The sequence below is a fragment of the Solanum lycopersicum genome, chromosome 8 (genome assembly GCF_036512215.1).
Source record: "Solanum lycopersicum chromosome 8, SLM_r2.1".
Classification (NCBI taxonomy): Eukaryota; Viridiplantae; Streptophyta; class Magnoliopsida; order Solanales; family Solanaceae; genus Solanum; species Solanum lycopersicum.
The window spans coordinates 60,851,912-60,875,551 of NC_090807.1; the positions used below are offsets into that span (position 1 = coordinate 60,851,912).

General features: G+C 34.6%; 1 protein-coding gene across 8 annotated transcripts in view; it reads right to left on the reverse strand.

Annotated features, from left to right (window-relative positions):
• LOC101268017 (ATP-dependent DNA helicase Q-like 2) overlaps positions 1–23,640 on the reverse strand; it is a 36,637-nt gene that overhangs the window by 7,603 nt on the left and 5,394 nt on the right. For 5 of the 8 annotated variants that reach the window (XM_069288191.1, XM_069288188.1, XM_069288194.1 and 2 more), the window contains 13 exons: positions 18,766–18,912; positions 18,484–18,699; positions 11,372–11,476; positions 11,167–11,271; positions 10,959–11,081; positions 9,318–9,406; positions 6,428–6,464; positions 6,318–6,351; positions 3,932–3,984; positions 3,787–3,864; positions 3,643–3,708; positions 1,638–1,704; positions 1,493–1,546 (listed from right to left, as the gene is read on the reverse strand). In XM_069288191.1, coding sequence (XP_069144292.1) covers positions 1,493–1,546; positions 1,638–1,704; positions 3,643–3,708; positions 3,787–3,864; positions 3,932–3,984; positions 6,318–6,351; positions 6,428–6,464; positions 9,318–9,406; positions 10,959–11,081; positions 11,167–11,271; positions 11,372–11,476; positions 18,484–18,699; positions 18,766–18,912 — 1,174 coding nt within the window. Of the gene's footprint in view, positions 1–1,492; positions 1,547–1,637; positions 1,705–3,642; positions 3,709–3,786; positions 3,865–3,931; positions 3,985–6,317; positions 6,352–6,427; positions 6,465–9,317; positions 9,407–10,958; positions 11,082–11,166; positions 11,299–11,371; positions 11,477–18,483; positions 18,700–18,765; positions 18,913–23,640 lie in introns of all 8 variants that reach the window. The other 3 variants (XM_069288190.1, XM_069288187.1, XM_069288192.1) reach the window with 1 other exon arrangement.

A 23,640-nucleotide genomic window follows, 5' to 3' on the forward strand; every position in this document is an offset into this window, starting at 1 on the left:
CCTTTTGTTCAGGTTATCATGAGTTAACACTGCTTCTTTGGCCAGAAGCCAGATGAAACAGTTAACTTTGTAGGGAATTTTTGGTTTCCATATCATCTTCCAAGGCCAATCTCTTTCCTTCACCACTTCTACATTAGCTCCCTGTATGCAGATTTGACAGAAAAAATTCCCTTACTGTTTCTGTTCAATTCTAGTCTGTCCACTTCGTCAGTCAGATTGTTGAAACTTGCTACTGAGTTATAGAATTCTGTTATCCTCCCAATCTCCCAATCATTCAGATATCTCCTTAGATATAGATTCCATCCTTGTCCAGTCCACATCATGGCAACTGTGGCTTCTTGTTGCTGGCTTAGAGTGTATAGCTCCAGATGTTGTTGTTTCATTGTTCAAAGCCCTGCCCACTTGTCATGCCAAAAGAGGTTTTCTGCCCATTTCCTATCCTCACCTTAGTTCTGATTTGTATCTTTGGCCAAAGATTCCTAATAGCTCTCCAGACTGAACATCCATAGGGTGTTATGACATTCTTAGTCATCCAATTATCTTCCATACCATACTTTGCAAGAATGGCTTCTTTCCACAATATTCCTTTTTCAGTAGAAATTTCCACAACCATTTCATCATCAACCATTCTTCTTGAGACAAACTAAAAAGGAAAGTAAGACAAAGAAATTGAAATGGAGGGAGTATTATTCATTTTTCTCTGTTTAGATTGGAAAGGAAATGGAACAGTAGGAAAACTTAAACCCATCTTTCTTCTCATTCAACTGAATAGTTGGACCCAAAAGAAAACTATGTTTTTCTACATTATCGCTTTCCGCTTTATATTTGTAAATCAAACAAGAGAAAGAAAACATTTTCCCTTTTTTTTTCTTCCTTAACATGCTTTCAAATAAGTGTTTTTCTCTCTCTTTCTGTTGATAATTCTTACACAGAGAAGTTACTTCATATTTTAGTGCACTTAAATCAAACTAAAATATTTTATAGGCGAAGCATTGACAATGAAATACAATTAAATCAAACTAATGGATATTTCATATCTAGATGTTTAAACTAGCGAGATGACAAGAGGCTGTTACAATGAGATATTAATTAATTGTATTTCCCCTTTCTCCAGTACTCCCTCCCTCCACCCCACACTCACGTATTTAAATAAAAAAACAGAAAAGGAAAATGATGCAATGGTAAAGTGACGACTAATAACCAAACAACAATATAAGAAAAACTCACCTAGCTCACCAACTGAAGTGCAACTTATACATTTCACTATTAGGATAACCATTAATTATGTTAGAGACTGTAAAAGGAGAGCATCTGTTACTGCTCATACATATCAGCAATTTACTATCAAAGCAAAAGAATCATGGTTGGAAACTAAAACTATCATAACTAGCGAAGACTGCAAAAGATAGATTATACAGGTAAACCCATGCTTTTAGACAACTCGTAGACATAATAGAAGATTGGTACAAATACAAAAGTCAAAACAACATACTCGAGACATCCAGCTCTTCCACCTCATTTGAAAAGGCACAGTTGTCACACATTCCTGAGCAAGATGAAGGTCAAGTGAAGTTGTGGAGCTCTTCTGGCTATTGTGACAATTAACATCAGTATCCAACTTAAGAAGTTAACCATACCATTGCATTCTTGTAAAGGCTCAGCAAAGTGTCGGAAGAAAGCACTTCGACGGCACTCTCTTTTAGACTGCAACAAAAGATATTTATACCTCAAGCTTATTGTTAACAATTACTGTTTACATATGAACTCTAGTAGAAATTGAGTTCCCTTTAACTTGGGGAACTGATTCTTAATTAACAAAACCATAAAACTGATATGCGTGTTATACCACTGTCACTTACTGGTTAAATAATGTATGTACAACCACATATTAAGCAATCAAGAAACATCATGCCCACTTAGACATGTATGGATAACCATCATAACATCTCAGCGAGCTCTCTTGCATTTGGAATCTAACAAGTCAGCAACTGTATCTGAACTATTTGATTACAGCTTAAAAAAGATGTATTCAGGAGCCAGGTACTTTAAGAGCATCTCACATTAATATGGTATGCAAGTTTAATGTAAGAGCTAAAGAACTGGCAGGAAAATCTTCTCATTCATTTACGAAGTTAGTGCTTATCCTGTGCTGTACTTATAGTCACTTGGAACAGAAATTTGTTCATCAAATTTTAAACATTTATTGTTCTCAGTTTGACTGTATGATATAAACAAAATCACCTCAATATTACCTCAATATGGTGTGTTTTTCATTTTCTAATTATGACACCCAAGTTTTCTATTGGTTAATCATTGTAGGAGATCAATATATAATTGGCACAAAGGAGGCCTGTCCATTCATAGTAGCAGCAAAAAAGGAAGAGACTGCATCGACTATACAAGCTTATATCCTCTTGAGAAGCACAGAATTCTCAGTATGGTATTTTCATAAGATGACAAAAGAATTAAGCTAAAACCGCAGCTGGAAATAGCAAGCAGCATTACCTCTTTCAAAATATTGTTTGACAGGACATAGCTAATGTAATTACTAAATGCACAAAAAGCACTATGTGATTTAGGAACTACTTCGAGGTGTCATATTAGCCTTGGGTGATCACAAGTTACAAAAAGCAGTATAAATATTCATAGATTAAAAGAACTGGTTAATCGGGTAATTCTATTATAATTGGAATTTTCACATGAAATGAGCAAGAATGATACAGAATTGTGTCGAGAAGTCTTTCTGAAACAGAGAAGAGGTAATTAAGTTTTGTTGCGTGAAATTTTACTGTCAAATTCTTCAAGTATTATTTTAGGAGCAAACACTACAGAAACTAAAGGAGTACAAGAGAAGGCATACAAGATGTTTACCATCTGAACTGTCTGTGTCGATGCGGATATGGTGAGGGTTTTAGATAATTATATGATGTGGTAAGGTGACGTTCAAACGTTATTAAGAAATTAGATTACTTTTACCCTTCCATACCAGCAAAATCTTCTGTCTATTTGGACATTTCTACAGTGCAATTTGATAGTTGATAATATGATGATTCTCAATTTGGACAATATTTTAAGCAGGAACAAGCTGTTTCTACATCCCTAGAGTAGAGCAAAATCTCTTACTAATGGATTTTTTTACATAGCAAACAAATAAGATAAATAAAATTCATATAATTCTCACGGAACCAGAATGGCATCTATATAGAGAACACAACCACTAATATAAAAAATATATCAACAGCCAACCTTGTACTAAATGTACTACAATAGTTCTTGTTTTAGGTATCCGTCATTATTTATTATTGTTTTAATACTCTATCCAAGTATGTTGTTTATCGTGTTTTGATTATTGCACTACTTTGTTGTTGTTGTTGCTCCCTCTGGTAAAATTTACACTGTTTCCTTGTGACTTGCTATATTTTCTTCTTTGTATCTGGAATAGCTGCATTTGAGCCAAGGGTCTTCCAGAGCTAGCCTCTCTACCTCCACAAGGTAGTGGTAAGGTATGGCATAAGTTCTACCCGCCCCAGATTCCACTTGTGGAATTTCACTGGGTATGTTGTTGTATTTCAACAGCCAACCTATCCTACCCAAGTCAAATAGGTAAAGGAAACATCAAAATGAAGAGTTGAGGAGCCATACCTGACAATATCGTACTATGTCATATAGATTTTTTAGTCCAGAATTCTCATAGAAGACCATAGAACTCTGCCCAAAAATCACAACAGCCATCAATTACATCATCTTGCCCTAAAACGTTAACATCATCAGTCTAAATTTTTTTACCTGCCTAGGAGCATCAGCAGGTCTAAAGAAAAGAACGCATTCAGAAGGAAGTCCATCCCTTCCAGCTCGGCCACTTTCCTGTGGAAAGGCAGTTAGACAGAGAAGCCTATATTGTGTGAAATGAGCAGGGGTATGGAATTAGGACCTGGTAGTAAGTCTCCATTGATTTGCTCAAGCTGTGATGTACGACAAATCTGACTATGAATAAGGAGTGAGTTTATCACATTAGCAGACAATACCTCTAAGAAATAACAAATTAATTGAATGAACAAGATTTACTATTATGTTTTTGATTGTTAAAGGTTACTTCATTGAAAATCCAGCAACCAGGAAGGAAATTGATGCCTATTTCGGAAAAAAAAAGGAAGGAAATTGATGTCTAATAGACATGTACAATTCAGATTCCACAAGAAAGAAGTTTAGGTATAATATTGTTTCATACGTTAAAAAGCTTACAAATATTAGGGGACTACTTGAAAAGAATTCCTCTCATTTCTTGAAAGATGAGAACTGAGAACTAGGTGAAAAAAGGAGACAGATTCCCACCTGTGGTCCAGCAATCTTATGGGTAAGCTGTTGAAAAAGGGAAGGCCCATTTCCAATAGATTCTGAATGTCTTAAATGAGTAAGAAATTTGGTGCATTTTTTAAACGAACTTCTTGATAAGATCTAATAAGAAAACAGACTAACAAATGACATTGGTTTTCCATCTCTACTGTGTGACAGGAACCAAGAAAGAAGTTTGACCTGTCAGAAACAAGTTCGCCAATTGTGAATACACAGTAACCTTTATCCAAAAAAAAAAAAAAAACATGGTTGCCAATGAATCGTAAATTTTTGAATTTTCTCACATGAAGCTATTTGAACAATAGTTGTCCTAGTTAAGAGTCTACACTGCATTCCGCTACCAACGCAGGTAGAAAGATAGACAGCAACTAGCTTTGCTACATCATCAGCTCACTTTCTTATTCTTTTTTTAATTTTTGTGCACTTAACAATTTTAACGGATGTTCTCCAAGGGATGATAGTCAGCTTTTAACAGCATTAAATTTTCTTAGTCCTGCTACCAGATGTGTTCATCACCTATTTTCCCATTATTTTTTAAACAACCCACCTAATTTCCCCATAGTAACTGGTTTTAACTGAATATCCCACCCTACTAATCCAACCCCATATCCTACTTTATCGGTTGCCATTATTGTCGATGCTGCTTCTTCCCACCTCACATCCACGATCTAGTCCAACATTTTACCCTTCCCTAACTGCAGCTGCTCTGTCATTGTTCTAGTTGGCCGTCAGGGATAAATACCACATGTCCGTCCCTCCTTCCGCCTTCCTCCTCCACATATCTGAGAGGGGCCGATTTCCAGATTGTTGGAAGGATATCTTCTTGTTGTTGCTTTTAGATTTTTTTCAACTTTCACTAATTTCACTTGCTTTTACCTTTTACTCTTATTCTGCTTGCAATCCACTCACTTTTGATGTTACTGTTTTTTTAAAAAAGAAAAGTTCACTCCATTTTGGTTGAAAAAAAAATCCTAAAGATCCGACAAACAAAGTAAAGATTCCTAATACAACATTTGGAATAGCATAGTATTGGACGAATCATAAGGATACATTTTCATCAATTGTTTTAGAAAAAATAAGACTTCCATTATTATCAATTTTAGTGAACAAAGTTTTCTCTTAGAGACCTTTTTTACCCCATAGAGCTATTAAATAGAATGTTGTTTTTTTTTTGTTAATATTTGTGTGTCAACTAGTTGCTGTCTTGCTGAAGAATATAGGTATTCCTTTAGTGCTATATGTTTTCCTTTTTCTTACTTTTTCTGGTTTGAAATTATTTTGCTACTAATTTTTTTATGTTTCTCAATGTATCTTGATTAGAAAAAGGAACATTGGCTCAGAAGACTAAAGAAAAATTCGATGATGATAGAGTATGGTTAAGAAATCAATAGATAGCAATTTTTTACATACACAAAAAGATAGAATCTTAATGCCTAAGATATTGGAACTCAGAATTTAATCACGTCGCATGTCAGACAATAGACTAGATGAATTCTTTTTCTATATATAATAACTAGATTATAATTACGACAATGAAAACCACATACCCGAGAAAAGTTTATTCTCTGACTCTTAATCTATCAATATCATCCAATCTAGAGGGATAAATTCTTCACATATCATGTTTTGTTTTATCAAATAAACCTTTTATTTATAGAGCGAGATCCACAAACTTGCTTAAAGAAACTAATGCTAAACTAACCTTTCTTAAACACTGAGGGGTGGGGGCAGGGAGGAATAATATCTTCACTAACTTATGTGTTTTTATGATTAGACATGTCAAAAGGATATAATAGGTATCATCTACCTTGTTAATTCTCATGCCAAATGATGTATGAATTTATATGATAAGTCATGTCAAAAGGATATAACCAGGTAACTTACTAACCATCGGGCTTGTTAATTCCCATACTAAATGATGTATGAATTTATATGGTAAGAGAAAACAAAAGTAACTTACTAACCATCTGGCTTGTTAATTCCCATACCAAATGCCACCTGACAAAGAATAACACTTCCAAATATGATAATTGCCATAAAAAAGTAAGAAGTCAGGGCACTTCATGATACATACCGTCCCCACAATGACTTGCAGCTTTCCATTACTCCACCTATGACATCGAGCATAAGTTACTTGTTGAATTAGAATAAGATTTTACAATCAAAAAAATGATACCATGAATTATAACCATACAGATACAATAATAAAAATAAATCACAATTTGGCAGCTCATACGCTGTAGATAATATCATTTCTTAAGGTGTGTTTTATAATATTAAATATTTTTGATGAATAATAATTTCGGAAAACTATTTGTTAGATCATTTTCAAGAAATTAGCTGGGTTCAAAGGTAGGAAATACCACATGGTAATAGCAGAAGCATGGGCAAGGGTTGATGTTCCAGTGATGATTTTCTGTACTTAAGGGCTGTGTTATTTGAAATAAACGCAGAAGGTCGATATGGAGCATGAGATGATGTCTCGGTGATAATTCTGAATATTAGGAGTAACAGTAGTGTTTATTTAAAATATGTGAAATAGAGTAACAATTGTGATATTTATAAGGGAAAATGACTTAAAACCATCATTAAGGTGAAATATTTTCCCATAAATATTCTCAATGATACAAGGCATCAGACGAAGAAAATGATCTCATCAAGCAAAACATTATAAACTAACTAGAGAAACTGATCAAAATGCTTTTTAATGTATCAAAATGGTCCTTAATGATCAAAATGGTCCTTGATGTATGGAGGTGGATTCTTTTGGTCCTTGATATATGACACCTAATAGAAAGAGTAATATATGGTAAAATTTGACAATTTTGGTCCTTAAGCCCTAAAACAAATGTGTCTCCACGAAGAACTGTTAAAATTAACGCTGAGCTACATACCTGCTACTCTTCTCTATCAAAACACATAACCACTATCAATGGCAGAAATCAAAAGCATCTGGACGCTATTCTATCTTCTTTTATTCCAAACTTTATAGCCTAAGAGCCTGTTTGGATGGACTTTTAGTTTATGATTTATAAGCCGAAAGTTATAAGTTAGGATTTCTAACTTATGACTTTGGGCCAATTTTTTTTATTTTGGCTTTAAAATAAGTGTTTAAAAGCACCTTTTATCATACCCAAACACTACAAAAGTATTTAAAGCTAAAAATTCAAAATTAAGTCAATCCAAACAGGCTCTAAATTATCGCCCACCACCATATCTAATCTCAATTCTCACCTTTGTTTGTCGTAGCTTCCTCTTCAGAACTCCTAACAAAAAGTAATTTCTGATCCTTCTCTATGGAGGAATCCTGATAGTATACCTGAAAATAATCCTTCTACTTGCTCAAAGCAAAGCCTAAATATCAGGAAAAGAAACTGGAAAGTATACTTTACGTCTTTACCACAAAACACTCTGACAACCAACTCTCGAGCCAAATAAACTATGGGAGGCACACAGCACATTATATAAAATTTCACCTTGGTCAATACTATAAAGACACAGAACTTGGTGAGAAATAACGGGCACACTTCAATGGTGAACAAGATACAAACACGTAAGCGGCCTTTTGTGATCTTGGATATGGAGGATGCACTTATAGATGCAAGGAAAAGTAACATGTAGATTAGATATCTAACATTAGCGTGAGAACATGCCCAAAAGATAACTTTAAGAAGGAAGTTTTTCAATAAAAAGAGCAAATTATATTATCATAATTACCAACTATAGTAAACAATTAACCAAAATTTGGATGCGAAGAGGATTCTTATTCAAGTGGAAGGCTATGAGACGACTACTACATATGATATTTGCTAAGAGAAAATGTCCCTCCGATTCGACTTAACCTAAAAGTTAGCTCATGAGGTAAGCATTCCCACGAACAACCCATTTTCTTAATCTTTGTGGAACATTCTACCCTCCATTTCTTTCCCACATGCCTAGGGATGGATATCTAGAGTCCTGAGTATATCACGAGGGCCCAAAATTTGGTAAATCGAAATAGGGGATGGGTCTCATTTTGAAATGATGTTATGAATATTAACCTCTTGGCCTAGTCCAACCCAAAAACAAGCTCATAAGGTGAGGATCGTCCAACAACATATAAGGAGACAATAGTCCAATCCCTCAGGGAATGTGTGACATTCAAATGAAATAACGATGGCTCAAAACCATATAAGGAGTCAATAACCTTATCCCTCAATTGATACGGACAATGGATAAACCAAAAATATGAATTAACACGACTCTGATACCACATTAAGAAAATAGACTTCGGATTCAACCTCAAATAGTAGCAGTGAGCATTGTCCTAGATCATATAATGAGACAACATCTCATTCCCTCAACCAATGTAAGATACTTAACTGCTAAAGTATGTGAATGTTTAAACTGTTAGAAAGAGTACAATTTTATTCTACTTAATTATATCTTCAATAAACATCACAGCTAACCTAATTCTTCTTCATGGGTCATGCACGTGAAAATTCTTTGTGGTAATGAGTGGTGGTGAGACTCAAATCCAAGACCTCTGCGAGCTCTACGACCGTACTTCAACGTGTGACCATCTCATTTTAAAAGCTTAAGCTACTAAAGAAGATATACTGTTACTTATTTAATTTGTCTTTCTAAGGAGAACTGGCTTGGGAGTGGTAGTTTACATGAAAATTCTCCTGATATATTTGGCTTATTTCCTTTTAGTGCACCCATGAAGTTCCTTTATTTAAGAAGAATGAGTTGTCATTCATAGAAAACTATATTGTTTTAGAAGGTTTTCTACTTTTGTTATACGGGAGATTTTTCCCTCACAATAATAAAATTTACCACTTCATATAAAAAAGCCAAACGAGATCACTATAAAGGCAAACAAGACACCTGTTAGCAAAGACAATATTCATAAACAATTACAGCGAAAGGAAGTTGTATACATAGTATGAACAGACAGAAATATCAAAAGAAAATTTTCATACCTTAGATGAACTCTCTCACGAGCATTCACATCCATATCCGCATGATAGTGATCAGCCGAAATTCCCCTTTCACGTAATTCTTGTGCAACCTACATTTTGTCATCAAATAAGGTGAAAAAAAAAGTTTGAGATGTAACAATAACAACAAAACTGAATTGGAAGTCAAAACACCAAAATGTGAATATGATGTGGGTCAGAATAAGTTATAACAAGGAACATAAGAATTACATGCTATTTACCTACTACCCTAAAACGTTATTATATTGTTCATTACTGACCAAAATTGCTGCGGAACAAGACTAGATTATTGTTAACCGCCATGTACAGTATATGTTGTCAAAGCTAATAGATAAAAACACACTTCTGGAAGGATAAACATTGCTGTATTCTCATCTTGCAGTGAAACTAGACTAACTACTCCGTTTTAAGAAACTCTCTCTCTCTCTCTCTCTCTCTCTATCACACACATACACACAATTGTGGAAGGCAATGTCATAAACTAATTTTGTTTTCTGTGAGAGCTGCCAGTCCAAACAAAAAGATAATGAGCTCAGAATGTTCCGGGGTTCCAGCGTTAATACTCTAGACAATAGACCATATCTGAGCCACTTATGCACCACAATGTTTTACTAATGTTTATCACAATGTTTTACCAAGTGAAAGTAGACCAACAGAACATTCCCAGATTAGCCACATTATATCTACCATAATTATCTATCTAAATGCAATGAGAATGAACCTTGTTGCTCTTTATTGCACTACGGTTGAAACTATGAATAATTTGATTTTATATCATTAAGCTCCAAAACTAGAGAAAACTTAAGCCCATATTTTTTTTTTTGATGGCCGTGGTGTCCGTGGTGCCAAAAAGAAGAGAACCTACACCAAAATATGGTTCTCAACAAAAAAGATACAATCCTCTATACAATTAAGGACCTCACAAGTATACTAAAAAGAAATTAGAGATAAAATACTACATTACAATTTTTCAAAATCTTCTTCCACCCCTTCAAAAGCACTCCCATGTCATCCAAAACCTTTTATAGTTGTATTAGAAAGCGTCTTAGAGATAATCAATTAGATATTCCTACCAAACTAAATAGGCCTATAATCCCTTAAAACTCATCACTCTTTTCCTTCTTTAGCACAATGGTAGCAAATGAATCATTAACACTTCTCTCAAACTCGCTGTTTCTTGGAATTCTGCAATAGTCTCCAACAACTCACCTTTACCTATCCTCCAACATTTTAGAGAAAAGCTTAAGTGAACCCATCTAGCCCCCGAGCTTTGTCTGTTGCGCAACTCCCCACTACTTCCCTCACCTCTTCACCTCCATGCAACATATTTTATTTAACAATTGATCACATATCACAGTTGGCCGACCTAGTACATGGTAGAAATGATAAGAGTTTTCACAGGGTGGTAATATGCTATAAATTAGTTCATCTAAGCAATATCCAGATCTCAAGAATTCTGTCAGATACCCGAGCAGTGAACTTCTAGCACAGAATGCTCTGTAAAACTATAGCACATCCAATCAAGAACCATTAGACATATGTTCCCAAGTGCAGTTAAGACCATATTTAAAGAAAAAATTAGCACAGGAGATAGTCTTACACGACAGAGCTAGTGCACTGTACCTGTTCACACTCCTTCCTGGAAAAGCAATAAACTATCCCAGATTCATTATTTGGATATGATGATTGAATATATTCAGCAATTTCATCAACCACTGTCTTTGCTATAGATGACTTCTCACGTACCTGCAAAATGGATCAAATAGTTTAAAACATAAAATGACCACCGCAGCAAACGTTATAATTTTAATTTACTTTAGTACAGCTATACCATGTAATAAAGGTTGGGTCTGTTCACTGAACTAACAAACTTAACACATCTTGGAATGTGAAGCATCTCCATCAGATCATCCTGTACTTTCTTTGTTGCAGTTGCCTGGAAAAAAGCATCCAAGTCCAGCTGCTGTTCAGAAATTATTTATTGATAAATTAAACAAAGGACACTGGTTCTCTTCAAGCTATGAGTTAATACATACTGTTAGAGCGACCATGGGAACATTAGGAAACTGAGTCTTTAATATACCAAGATTCTTGTAATCTGGACGGAAATCATGGCCCCACTGGCTACAGCAATGTGCCTCCTGCAAGCAATTTGACCGAAGTAATTGGCACAAGTTAACATGTAGTTCCAAGCAATGGCATATCTCTTCACTACTACTGCTGCTAAAAATTACATTCAGTCAGTTTGGGAATAATTCCCTATTAAAGAACAAAACAATTGTATACATGAAATAGAGTTGCTCATTATCTTTCAATCATAAAAAGTTCTATTTTGCAGCTAACAACAGCTTTCTATTATAGCTATTTATGAAACAATAAGATTTGCAACAGTTCTGCAAGACTCAAGTCATTAGGATATGGAATGTGAAACTAAAACGGTATTAGGTAGTTATATTTTGATTGGTGAAGTTGAAAATACTACTGATGTATGTCACTGCAAAGATAATGCTAAACAAAGGTACATCCTCAAAATTCAGGTAATCAAACCAAGGTAAGTTTCGTATGTCTAATTTTCATGCATGGCATTGATCAATCATCACTTGTATTTGAGGTTAATGGAGTTCTAGCAAGACCTACTAATTTAGTAGAAGAACAAGAAAATAATAAGATATTTAGAAGTAAACTTAAGATGTATAGGGTTGTGTTTCTCATGAACAGGTGATATTTACAATATTGATGCATACATACATCATACACCCAGATGTTATATAGAAAGTTGATTGTTTGCATTTTGCAATTTTCCAACTCTGAATATATAAAGAGCCCGTTTTCATTGGCTTAAAAAAGTAGTTTCTAAGTCAAAAACAAAAAGTCAAACTAGAATGACTTTTAAGTCAAAAAATAAAAAGTAGGTGGAGACCTATTTTTGGTTTATGACTTTTAAGTCAAAAAATAAAAAGTAGGTGGAGACCTATTTTTGGTTTTTGACTTATTTTAAGTCATTTTAAACCTATTCTAAGTCATTTTTGACCTTGTCAAACACTTCCTAAATTATTGCAAGTTATTTTTGACTAATTTTCAATTATTTTTTACAATTGTTAAACACTTTCAGAAGTCAAAAACTAACTCAAAAGTAAGTTTGACCAACTTTTTAAGTCAATCCAAACACCCTCTAATTATGGAAATATGACTATTTCTCCAACTTCATGATTTTAGCATTTTAACTATATCTATTTAAGAAAAGTAATTAAAATATACCTACTACCCCTATTTAGGATAAGTAATTAATAGTTACCTACTACATCTATTTAGGAAAAATAATTAATAAATACCTTAAAACCCAGATTGTGCAATTAGTTAATGTCTCAATTTGGTCAAATTATCTCAGTCAACTTTGGTTATTTAATTATATGGTCCTATTGGGCATCTATATATATAAGTCAAACACTCTTATTCTATGAAACCTACATTCAAAATAAAGTGAATGCTGAAGGAAAAATATATTTGCAAGATAGAGCAAATGGCTGAGGAGAAGGAAATGATGAACCTCTTCCACCAACTTATTGGGGGAAAAAGCATCAATGAATTTGATGCTAGAGAAACTCGATGTTTGTTAAATCTATTTGATATTCTGCAAACTAAACTTGATGAAAGGAAGAAACAACTGAATAAAAATGCAGATGAGAAAGTTGCAACTGAAACTAATGCGAGTGACAACAATGACAATGGGGGTGAAGAGAATGGTGCACATCCTTAGGATGTTGATTGAGCATTTAGTACTTTTATTTTTTTCAATCAATGTTTTGTCATGTTGTCTTTTAATATTGCTTCCCTAGTTATAAGTTTGTTGCTCATTGTCATCTATTTATGTTATTGTTCTCATTTCAATGATGTATGAAGGATTTTCTAATTAAGTCCAACCATCATAGATATTATGTAGCCTTAAGCTTTTCATACAAAAAACTACTTATATGTGGTATCTTCCAATTTTGTCGCTGACCACCATGCAAAAGGTACACCGCTATAGTTAGTACTTGTTTGGATTAACTTATTTTCAGGTGATTTTGACTTTTAAGTAGTTTTTCAATTTTGGAGGTGTTGGAAGGATATAAAGTGCTTTAAGCACCCACTTTTAGGCCAAAAAAGTTCTAAAATGAGGCAAAACTAGGGTACCATCTACTTATGACTTTTAAGTTTTGACTTATAAGTTGCTTTCTATTAGCCATCCAAACAGCCCCTTAGTATGATTTATATAAACTGAAGGCATAACAAATCCATTAATCAAGGTGAAACCCATCGATGGTCACCTAAAGTTGCCACCATCTTTCACTTAGACACCTCAACTAGACTTTGTATATTTTAGACACCTCATGTCGGGTCCTACTGTGTAACTTTGACACCTTTTTTACAATCAACAAAAATATAAAGGAGAGTTTAACGCACTCTCCAATGATGTGTCGTCTAAGTAAAGAATTAAATAAAGACATGTGGTATCATAAATAAGAGAACTATTAAAAGATATATTATGAATAACTACTTAATTAATAACTTTTAAAAATTACTTGTTAATGATTAAAAAATATCAAAAGAAATCAGAACACCTCTTTTTTCTCACCATCTACATCTATCCTCCTTCTCTGAACATCATAACCATCTTCTTCAAATTTAACATCATCAATACCACTATCTCTTCCTCCAAATCCAACTAGACATGAACCAATCTTATCATATAGCAAGAGAACTCTCCGTACAAAACTCCATACAAAAATAACCCGTTAGAAACTAATGGATATTTCTCACTTTCTTCGACTAGGCTCCCCAAATGGATACGATGGGTGGACAGGCTTCCTCAATGGAGACGATGGGCGGCCAACCTCTGGCTTAGCAAAATCAACCCCTGACCGTCCAGATAAAGAAACTCAAAACCCAATTACAGAGCATAACAAAACCCCTTTTAATGCCTTCAATGGAGCTCAATCCCCTTCCTTCAAATCAAACTATCATAATCATCAAATTTAACATTAATTTGGATCACAAGCTTTTACTCAAAACCTAGCTACCATAATCACTATCACCATCCTTTCTTTAATTCTACCACTTCTTTTTTTTCTTCGACCATCTCCATAGCTTCATAGACCAACAAAAAAAGAAAAGCCAAAAGCTTTAGGAAACGAAAAGCTAGGATTTCAAACTTAAAGATTGGGCTAAAAGCTTATGTGCCACAATTGAAGCCGAAGATTAAAAAACAACAAGCTTGAATCAAGTTTCTATATCATCAAATTCAAAGTTATACAAAAAAGTATGAGAATAACTAAAATGCCTTTTATATTTCAAAATTATATTGCAAATTATTGAGGCTACATATTGTTGAATAACATGTGTATGATACTTTCTTCATCTTACCATTTATAACCCACAGTTTTAATTTTTTTTTTAAAAAAATCATGTGCTACATTCTGAAATGACAATGGAGAGGAAGGTTGAATATATGGTGGTGGATGGTGAAGGGAGTGTGGGAAAGAGAGAAAAGGAAGAAGGAATAAAAAAATAAAAATTGCAAAAATTAAGCTTTTTACGAACTTAAAATGTGTGCAATACACACACCATGCCAAGTGAGCTAAAATTGTCAAAATGACGCAACGAAACCTAACATGAGGTGTCTAAATATGAAAAAAGCCCACTTGAGGTGTCTAAGTGAAAAATGGTCTCATTTTAAGGTGGCTACCGATAGGTTCCGCTATTAATTAATAAAGTGAGTTGAGAGTCATGAGCTCTCGAGTTCAAACCCTACTCAAGGCAAAAATACTATGATTTCCTACAATGTGTTGAAACCTTGGTAGACAAAATTACTTGATACATGTGATGTTGGCGAGTACCGAGTACTTTATGGAATCAATCGAGATGCGCACAAACTTGGTCTGGATTCCACAATTATACAAAAGGAACGGATTCCAATTTTAAGATTCATGAGTGCAAATTCAGGTATGGATACGGGTGTAGCAATTCATAGACATTATGTGGAAAACTTACAAGGTATTCCGGGAAGAAAATATTGATCAAGAGGAAAATCATCAAAAGGTGATATAAGGAAAAGGACTCACAAAAGAAATTTTAGAACGGGGTACTACATTTTCTTCAATGTCACCTTAGCTTTTGTTTACGTTACAGAAATAATTGAATCTGCCCTAATTTTCTCCATTGATTTTGGTCAAAGTTTCAAAAATCGATCGAAAAACTCTGATATTGATCCCATGTCCACGTCGTGTCGACACCGGTGTGGTATATCATATGTCTCATTTGATTCCTCACCACTCGCGGCTTCTCTTTCTGTCACCTCCAGTATCTCGATGCGCGATTAATGTAGTCAAAAGCACGCTAAAGTCTTGAAGCAAGGCTCAAAATATATTGAGTGATTTGCCTTGTTAAATGTGCACCTCAATTTTGTCATCAAGGATACTATGGCATACTTTGCCTGCCAAGGAGACTCTTTTGAAGAGGTAACGCTAAACAATTGATATTTCACTTTGCATTATTAATTTTTTCAAAAATATTTGTTCATACATTTGTCGTTCATGCTTATAACAGTTGGTTTTTGGACTAACATTGGTCAACTAAATCTAATACAGATCCCATGCCCACATTGTGTCGATCGAAACCCTATTTTTGCTAGCATGACAACAAGCATAGACAATTGAATGAGGCATTAGTTGCTTCCACTTGTGGCCTTCTTCAATAGAAAGGAGTGAGCATTCTCGCAAATAGAGAACCCATAGAGTTTTGGAGGAGAGGCAACAAGTGTTGTGGGCATAACAAGAACCGCTCATTGTTCATATAGCACTCAACTGCTTGGAAAACTAGATAAATTCCAAAAAAAAGTACTTAAGTCGGTTATCCAAAAGTAATTTGAACCTACAAATTCGCCAATTATGAGTTGGACGCTTTAACCATTCAATCGTGGATGCAAAAGGACTCAGTGAGTGAAATAGGTTATGGTTATTCCTTCTCGAGCTTTTATTTTTTTCCATTAGAAGGAGATTCAAGAAAAGATGGACACCGAATTTGATGTTTCAACGAAGTAGGTGGTTGTTAACCACCGAATCTAGTTGATGTTTACAAATTTTCAACCCTGAGAGACTCTACAACCATAATGTGAAAAAAAGTGACTAACTCATTTTTATTCAGTCATAGATTGGTCCAAAGAACGAGAGTAAGCTTCCAACGTTAAGTTGGTTGGGATTCATGCAGGCAGTTCATGCATAGTATAACCATTACACTTCGGTCAAGTTAGGGATTGGGTTGAAATAAGGGTCTCAATCCGAAATACTTAGCCTGGTCTTAGCTAGACTAACACATTTGACAGCTTCCTCACCATCGACTAGTTCTCTTTCTGTGCCACCTCCAATGTCATTGCCACTACGTAGATAGTGTTGTAAAAGGCTCTCTTAACGCACACTTAAGCCCTAAAGCGAGGCTCAAAGCATGTTGAGCACTTTACCTCGATCAGTGTGTGCTTCAATGTTGTCATCAAGGTTATAACTTCTAAGGCATACTTTTTCTATCAATGAGACTATTTTGAAAAAACGACACTAAATAATAGATATTTCACTTTATGATATTTTTTTTCAAAACATTTGTTCATATATTTGTCATTCATGCTTACAATTATTGGTTTTTGACTAAACATATATATTTGTATTTTTTTCTCCCTTTGTGCCTTTTTTCATTAAAGAACGTGCTTTATTTGTGTTTTGCACTTAAGGCTCCTCCGTGATTGCTCAACATCACAATATACACTGCCTTCTTAGTATGGTTATGTTTTCTTCATTGTTTGCTTCTACTTTTACATGAGTTTGATGCACTTGAGTTGAGGGTCTTTTGAAAACAACATTTGTACCTCCACAAGGTAGTGGCAAGGTTTTTGTACACACTACCCTCCCCAAACCCACTATGGTATTTCACTGGGTATGTTGTTTTTGTGGTTGTTGTAGTGCTCTTTAAGAGTCCGAAACGGTAGAATGATAAAATATTGACAAGATCTTATATAGAAAGTTTACCGTTTGCATTTTCCAACTCAGAAATACATTCATCAAGGAAATATGATTATTTCACCAACTTAAAGATTGAGTTTTAGCATTTTAATTACATCTATTAAGAAAAGTAATTAATGAATTCCTATTACAGCTTATTCAAGAAAAGCAGTTAATAAGTACCTTAAAACCCAGATAATGCAATCAGTCTACTCTCAATTTGGTCGAATTATCTAAATCAACTTTCAATTATTTAATTATATGGTCCAATCGGGCATCTACATATGTAAGTTAAACAATCTTATTCTATGAAACCTAGCTTCGAAGGAAAGTGAATGCTCAGGGAAAAACATATTAGGAAAATAGAGCAAATGATTGAATAGAAGAAAATGGAGAACCTTTTTGACCAACTTATTGAGGGAAAAAGCATTAATAACTTTAGTGCTAAGATAAATTGAAGTTTCGTTGAATCTATTTGTTGATTCTGCAAACAAAACTTGACGAAAGGAAGAAACAACTGAATAAACATGCAGATGAGAACGTTGCAACTGAAACTGATGCTAATGACAACAATGGCAACTGATCCTTAGGATGTTGATTTAACATTTAATTCTTTCATTTTTTTCTATCAATTTTGTCATCTTTTTGTTTAATAGTGCTTCCTAGTTATAAGTTTCTTGCTCATTGTTCATCTATTTATGATATTGTTGTCATTTACATGATGTATGAAGGATATTTTAATTAAGTACATCCAACATAGTTATTATGTATCCTTTAACTTTTCATAAAAGGAAAAAGCTAGTTATATGTGATATGTTTCCATTTTCACGCTGACCCATCATGCAAAAGGTACACTGCTATAGATAGTGTGCTTTACATAAAGGTAGGCATAACAAATGTATTGATCAATTAAGTGAGTTGGTGTAATATAGGTGCAGGGATTCAGCTAAAAATTAATCAAATATCTACAAATAGAGTTAAATGTCTAATTTTAGATAATAAGTGATATGCACAGGATAGGCTGTTAGCCCCTCAAAGACAGATGAGAGGACGAAAAAGAAGAGAGATCTTCAAAGATTATAGCATACTGCATGTGGGAAAACACAAAATTGTAGACTTACATCAACTGAAATTAGAGAAAGACGACCAGCATGGTGACACTTTTCAAGTTTTGACATAAATCTCTTGCTCTTTGATATCTTTTCAGGTGTAACATACAATATTTTAAGTTCATCCCCGCCCTTCTCCAATGCCTTGTATATGAACTTCTCATTCTCCTTGGTAGTTGTTGAGGTTAACATGAAAGCTGGGATGCCTAAAGCTGCCAACCCCATGACCTGAGGCAATAACATTTGTCAGCAGTTGTTGAATACAAGAGGAAGATGGACTGGGCCCTTGGATACCTGATCTTGAATAAGAGAAAGCAAAGGACTGACAACAAGAGCCACGCCATCCCGCAGAACTGCTGGAAGTTGGTAGCAAAGACTCTTGCCCCCACCAGCAGCCATAATTACTAGAACATCCCTTCCACTCATTATTGTGTTTATTATCTACAAATAGATTACTGACATCAGCAAATCTCTAAATGGAAAATCACAACTATATTTTTAAAATTCAGCCGAAGACGATTTAATGTAAATCTTTACTTATGTGCACTTTCCATTTCAGCAATACCACAACAGGAAGTATTTTGTGTATTAATAAACGTCCGAAAGATGAAAAGAAACACAGAACGATCAATCGAGATGAATAATGATTTGAAAATTCTACCACACTCAACGTTTCAATCTCCACAACCACTTCATGAGCAAAATCCTAGTATGCTGCTTCATATTTCTAAACCCAGTTTTCCCTCTTCCGTGTTAACCATAAGAGTGTTCCATTTGAGACTGTAAAAGCATCTTTAACTCCTGCCATATGAAATTTCTCCTCAATGAGTCAAAGTCTTCTTTTCATAATATCTCTGATGGTCACTCAACTATGAAGTTCTCTCCGAAAGTCACTCAACGTTGGTATTTAACCCAAAAGTCACTCAACTATGGATTTTTCTCTTAGATTGTCACTCAACTTCGATTTTAACCCAAAAATCACTCAACTATGAAAGTTTTACTTACAAAGTCACTCAGAGATGTTTTGAGACAAGAGCATCCCTTTCCAAAGCATTAAAATGAACTGTTTATTCACCTTTTACTTTTGGAGTATACATACGATACTAAGGATCCAGCGGACATCACCCTATTCTTAGATAGTTTATGAGGGAGACAAGTAATTAGATTTTTTTTGCCAGACCCTCTATACTTTTGATGTAAGTACTACAAGAATTCAGTATTGGTGTACTTCTATGTTTATAATACCATTTGACTTTCTCAAAAAAGAAAGTCACTCAATATATATAATAAATTGTTTCATCAAAATTTATTGACATGAAATATTTATTTAAAGCCAAAAAAAATTTTAAAAAAAACTGATTTTCACCCTTTGGGGGTGGCCCAGTGGTCTTGGGACTTCCATGTTGGAAGTCTAAAATTCGAAAACCCTTTGCTAGCGAAAGCAAGGGGTTTGTTTTCTGGGTCGAGTTTGTCGCACCGAGCTTGCCTAGTGTAGGTTACCTCTCCTGTGTTGTTTGTATGTTTGTAAGCTATTCTATAGGAGTGGAGGTTTTACCCTGTGTGCACCCAAAGGGCAGCGGCAGCGGTTTTCCCTTGTCATCAAAAAACAATCTATTTTCTCATTATCCTTTCACAAGATTGAAAGAAATAGAACATTATTTTCAGTATAACACTAGACACTGGATCTCTTTTTGGTTTATTCTTTTGTTAAAAGGTCAAAAGATAAGTTCTAAGTCACCTCAAATTCAGTTAATACAGTACCCATGGCAATGATGATTCCTTAAATAAATATCTTTTTATTTCTTAAAATTTAGGTTTTAAAATAGAATTTTCATATCAACAAATATTGATGAAAAAATCAATAAAATAGATTGAGGGCTTTGTAAATAAAACTTACATAGTTGAGTGATGTTTGGATTAAAAAGTCAAAGTTGAGTGGCTTCTAAGAGCAGAGCTCACAATTGAAAGACTTCGGATTAAAACCCAAAGTTGAGTAACTTTATGAAAGAAAAGTCCATAGTTCAGTAACTTAAAAAGAGAAAAGTCCATAGTTGACTGACTTTTGGTTAAAAACCAAAGTTGAGTGACTTTCTGCAAGAAAAGTTCATAGTTGGAGTAACCTTTGAGATATTCTCTCCCACTCCATGAGCAAAATCTTAGTATGCTACCTCAAATTTCTAAACCCAATTATTCCTCTTCCTTGTTAGCAATAAGAGTGTTCCATTTGACTACGTGAAAACATCTTTATTCTTTTTCCTGCCATATGAAATTTCTCCTCAATGAGTCAAGTCTTCTTTTCCACCCAACAAATTTTTTCCCGCATCTCTAATCCCTAGCCTAATCTCCTAAATTTATTTCAAGCAGATAAAACAAACCCAAATAATTTGTTGGACGATAACTAACTTCACATTCTATCCCTACCAATACTTGAATTTCATTAACCGGATACAAAAAACTCTTTCTCTAATTTACATGTAGACCAGACACGACTTCAGAAAGGGTTAATAGTACTCATAAATGCCATAGCTGGTAAATCTTAGCCTCACAAAAAAATCAAAATATCGTAAGCGTAAAGCAAATGGGAAATCTCTTAATTTCTACCTATACTATGTCTCTAGAAGCTCCTTAGCCATCCATGTTAATTTGCCATCCTTGCCATTCTATTAAAACCGTCCATAGCAATACTTAGTAGGGGTCCATCCAATCTATTTACTTTGAAATCCCACGTCTCTTAACACCTATGGTAGAAAGTCGCAATTTACATAATCATAGGCATTTCCATTATCAAGCTTGCAAAGAAACTCAGGTACTTCTTCCATTTTTCTACTATCCACCATACACTCATTTTCTACCAAAGTTGCATCTATGATCTGTTTGACTTAATTATCCATTAACATATTCCTAGAGCTTCCAAGGGAAGTATGACTAGAACCACCCTCGATGCCTTCGCAATAGGTTCCAAATGTTATTTTGTAACAACCCTAATGAACGTTTTGAGTTCTACTTCTCGTAGGTTCATTTGGTCAATTCTGACTTGCAAGTATGGGGGCACGGGTAGCGAGAAGTTCACGAGCGCTTTGGAACACTTGAACTCAAACTAAAAGCATAAAGTGCATAGAGTTGACCATAGTCAACAATAAGGGTAAATAAACTTAGACTCGTTCGAAGGTTACAATAAGTTAGTATGATGATTTTGGAATTGTATGTATATTCGAATTAGGACCTAAGGGGCTCCGGTGCAACGTGACACTATTGCATGAAAGTTGAAAAGTTTAGGTATTGAAAAGTTCAAAAGTTTGATTTGGACCTTGATTTAGGGTTGTGACATTTCCGTACGTGTTTTTGATCCTTTGAAAAGTCCATATAGGGTAATTGGACTTGTTGGGATGGTTTGGAGGAAAACCCGAGTAGTTTGGGTGAGTCTCACGTGTTTGGAGCAAATTTGGAGAAGATTGGAAGTGCTGAAACTTATTTGACCTGATTTCACAAGAGAACAGCACCCAATCTATAAAAAATTTGGAGATGATGTTTGAATGGAAGTTGTATTTCTTAGAGTCTAGTTTTCGGTGGTTCAAATTGTTTGTCATATCAACATCTGTACAAAAAGTTATGGTCATTACACTATTTAAGCCGGATTTTTGTGATTTTTATTTCATTTGCCAACTCTTGGAGCTCGGCTTTGAGAGGTTGAACCTGTGTTTCATATACAAGCTTAGGGTAAGTTATTCTAAGTTGAATCTATGATTATTTCACGAATCTAACCTTGGATTTGTCACTTGAACAAGAAATGAAAGATGTATTTGTTATATCTATTTTCATGATTCTATAGTGTTACCTGATTAATTGAGCATATTTTCATGCTAGTGATAATGTTATAGGCATCGTTTTCCATGCTAGATTCACATTTCCTAACTATGTGCATGTTAGACTATATGTTTAGCTGACAGTTATGTCATATTTATATGCCTTGTGACTGCATACCTGATTTCGAATCTTGATATAATTTGGCGCGTGAGTTGTTCATATCATGAATCAATTCTCACATGAGTTGTCTGTGTTGGTTATGCTATGGCACATGAGTTTCTGTGTCAGTAATCAGTTTCACATGGTAGTTGTCCGTGCTGGTTATCATAGTACATGATTTGTCCATGCAATTTGTGGTCATGGAATTGTTGTCCCCTTAGGGTCACTGCTCCTGGGCACCCCAAGCAGTGTGCTCACAGTCACGTGCTGAGAGCACTGTTTATGAGGCAATTGGGAGAGTCAGTATCATATGTTTTTGATTTTTATTTACTCATATATTCATATCATCTTATATATTGTACTGGTGTATAAATTGCTATGTTGTTTAGATTGACTTACCTTGTATTGATACTCTTCTTTATCTGTTGAGATTATATTATCTGCACAGGTTAATACAGTAGGTATTTTGAAACCAACCCTCCACTACTTTGTTGGGGTCAATCAATGATATCTACAGAGCATGCATGAGTTAAATTGTTACGGTGTTCATGGGAGAGCATTGGAGATCATACCAGCGTTTTGGTGATTAGTTGCCTGCTAATTCTTCGTAGTTTGGAGTCATTCATCATGTTGAATTCCAAACAGATGATGCACTTCTCATATTAAGAGTTGTACCTTCCATTCTTAGTAGATCATGACTTGTGACACCAGTTCTTTGAGGTTGTATCAATCATTCCACATTCTATTCAATTTAGTGTTATCTCATTTATACTATCATGTTAGACTTTATAATGTTATGATGTCCTAGTATTGTGGTTATTTCAAGCTTGGTTCACCTGAAGGGTTGGATTAGGTGCCGTCACAGCTAAATGGGATTTGGGTCATGACAAATTCTGGAAAGACTATTGTTGCTCCTTTACAATATTAGCTAAATGAAATGCAGCTGATGCCAAACAGCCCAAAGAAGTCAGAGCATAAAGGTTACCTCAAAGATGACCGATAATCAAGTCATGTGAAATGAAGAGGGTGAGTTTATTGGCTTTTATGGATAAACAAAGAACTTGTAAAGAGGTAGCTTTCTAGTATCTACAATGTTGTCTGGGTGCTCCAAGCAAACACAAAAAATGAAGTTACTAAACAATCCAGGAAGATGGATCTATTCTAATGAGGTCTGGCAAGATAGATCTTATGCCAAAGAGGAAAAAC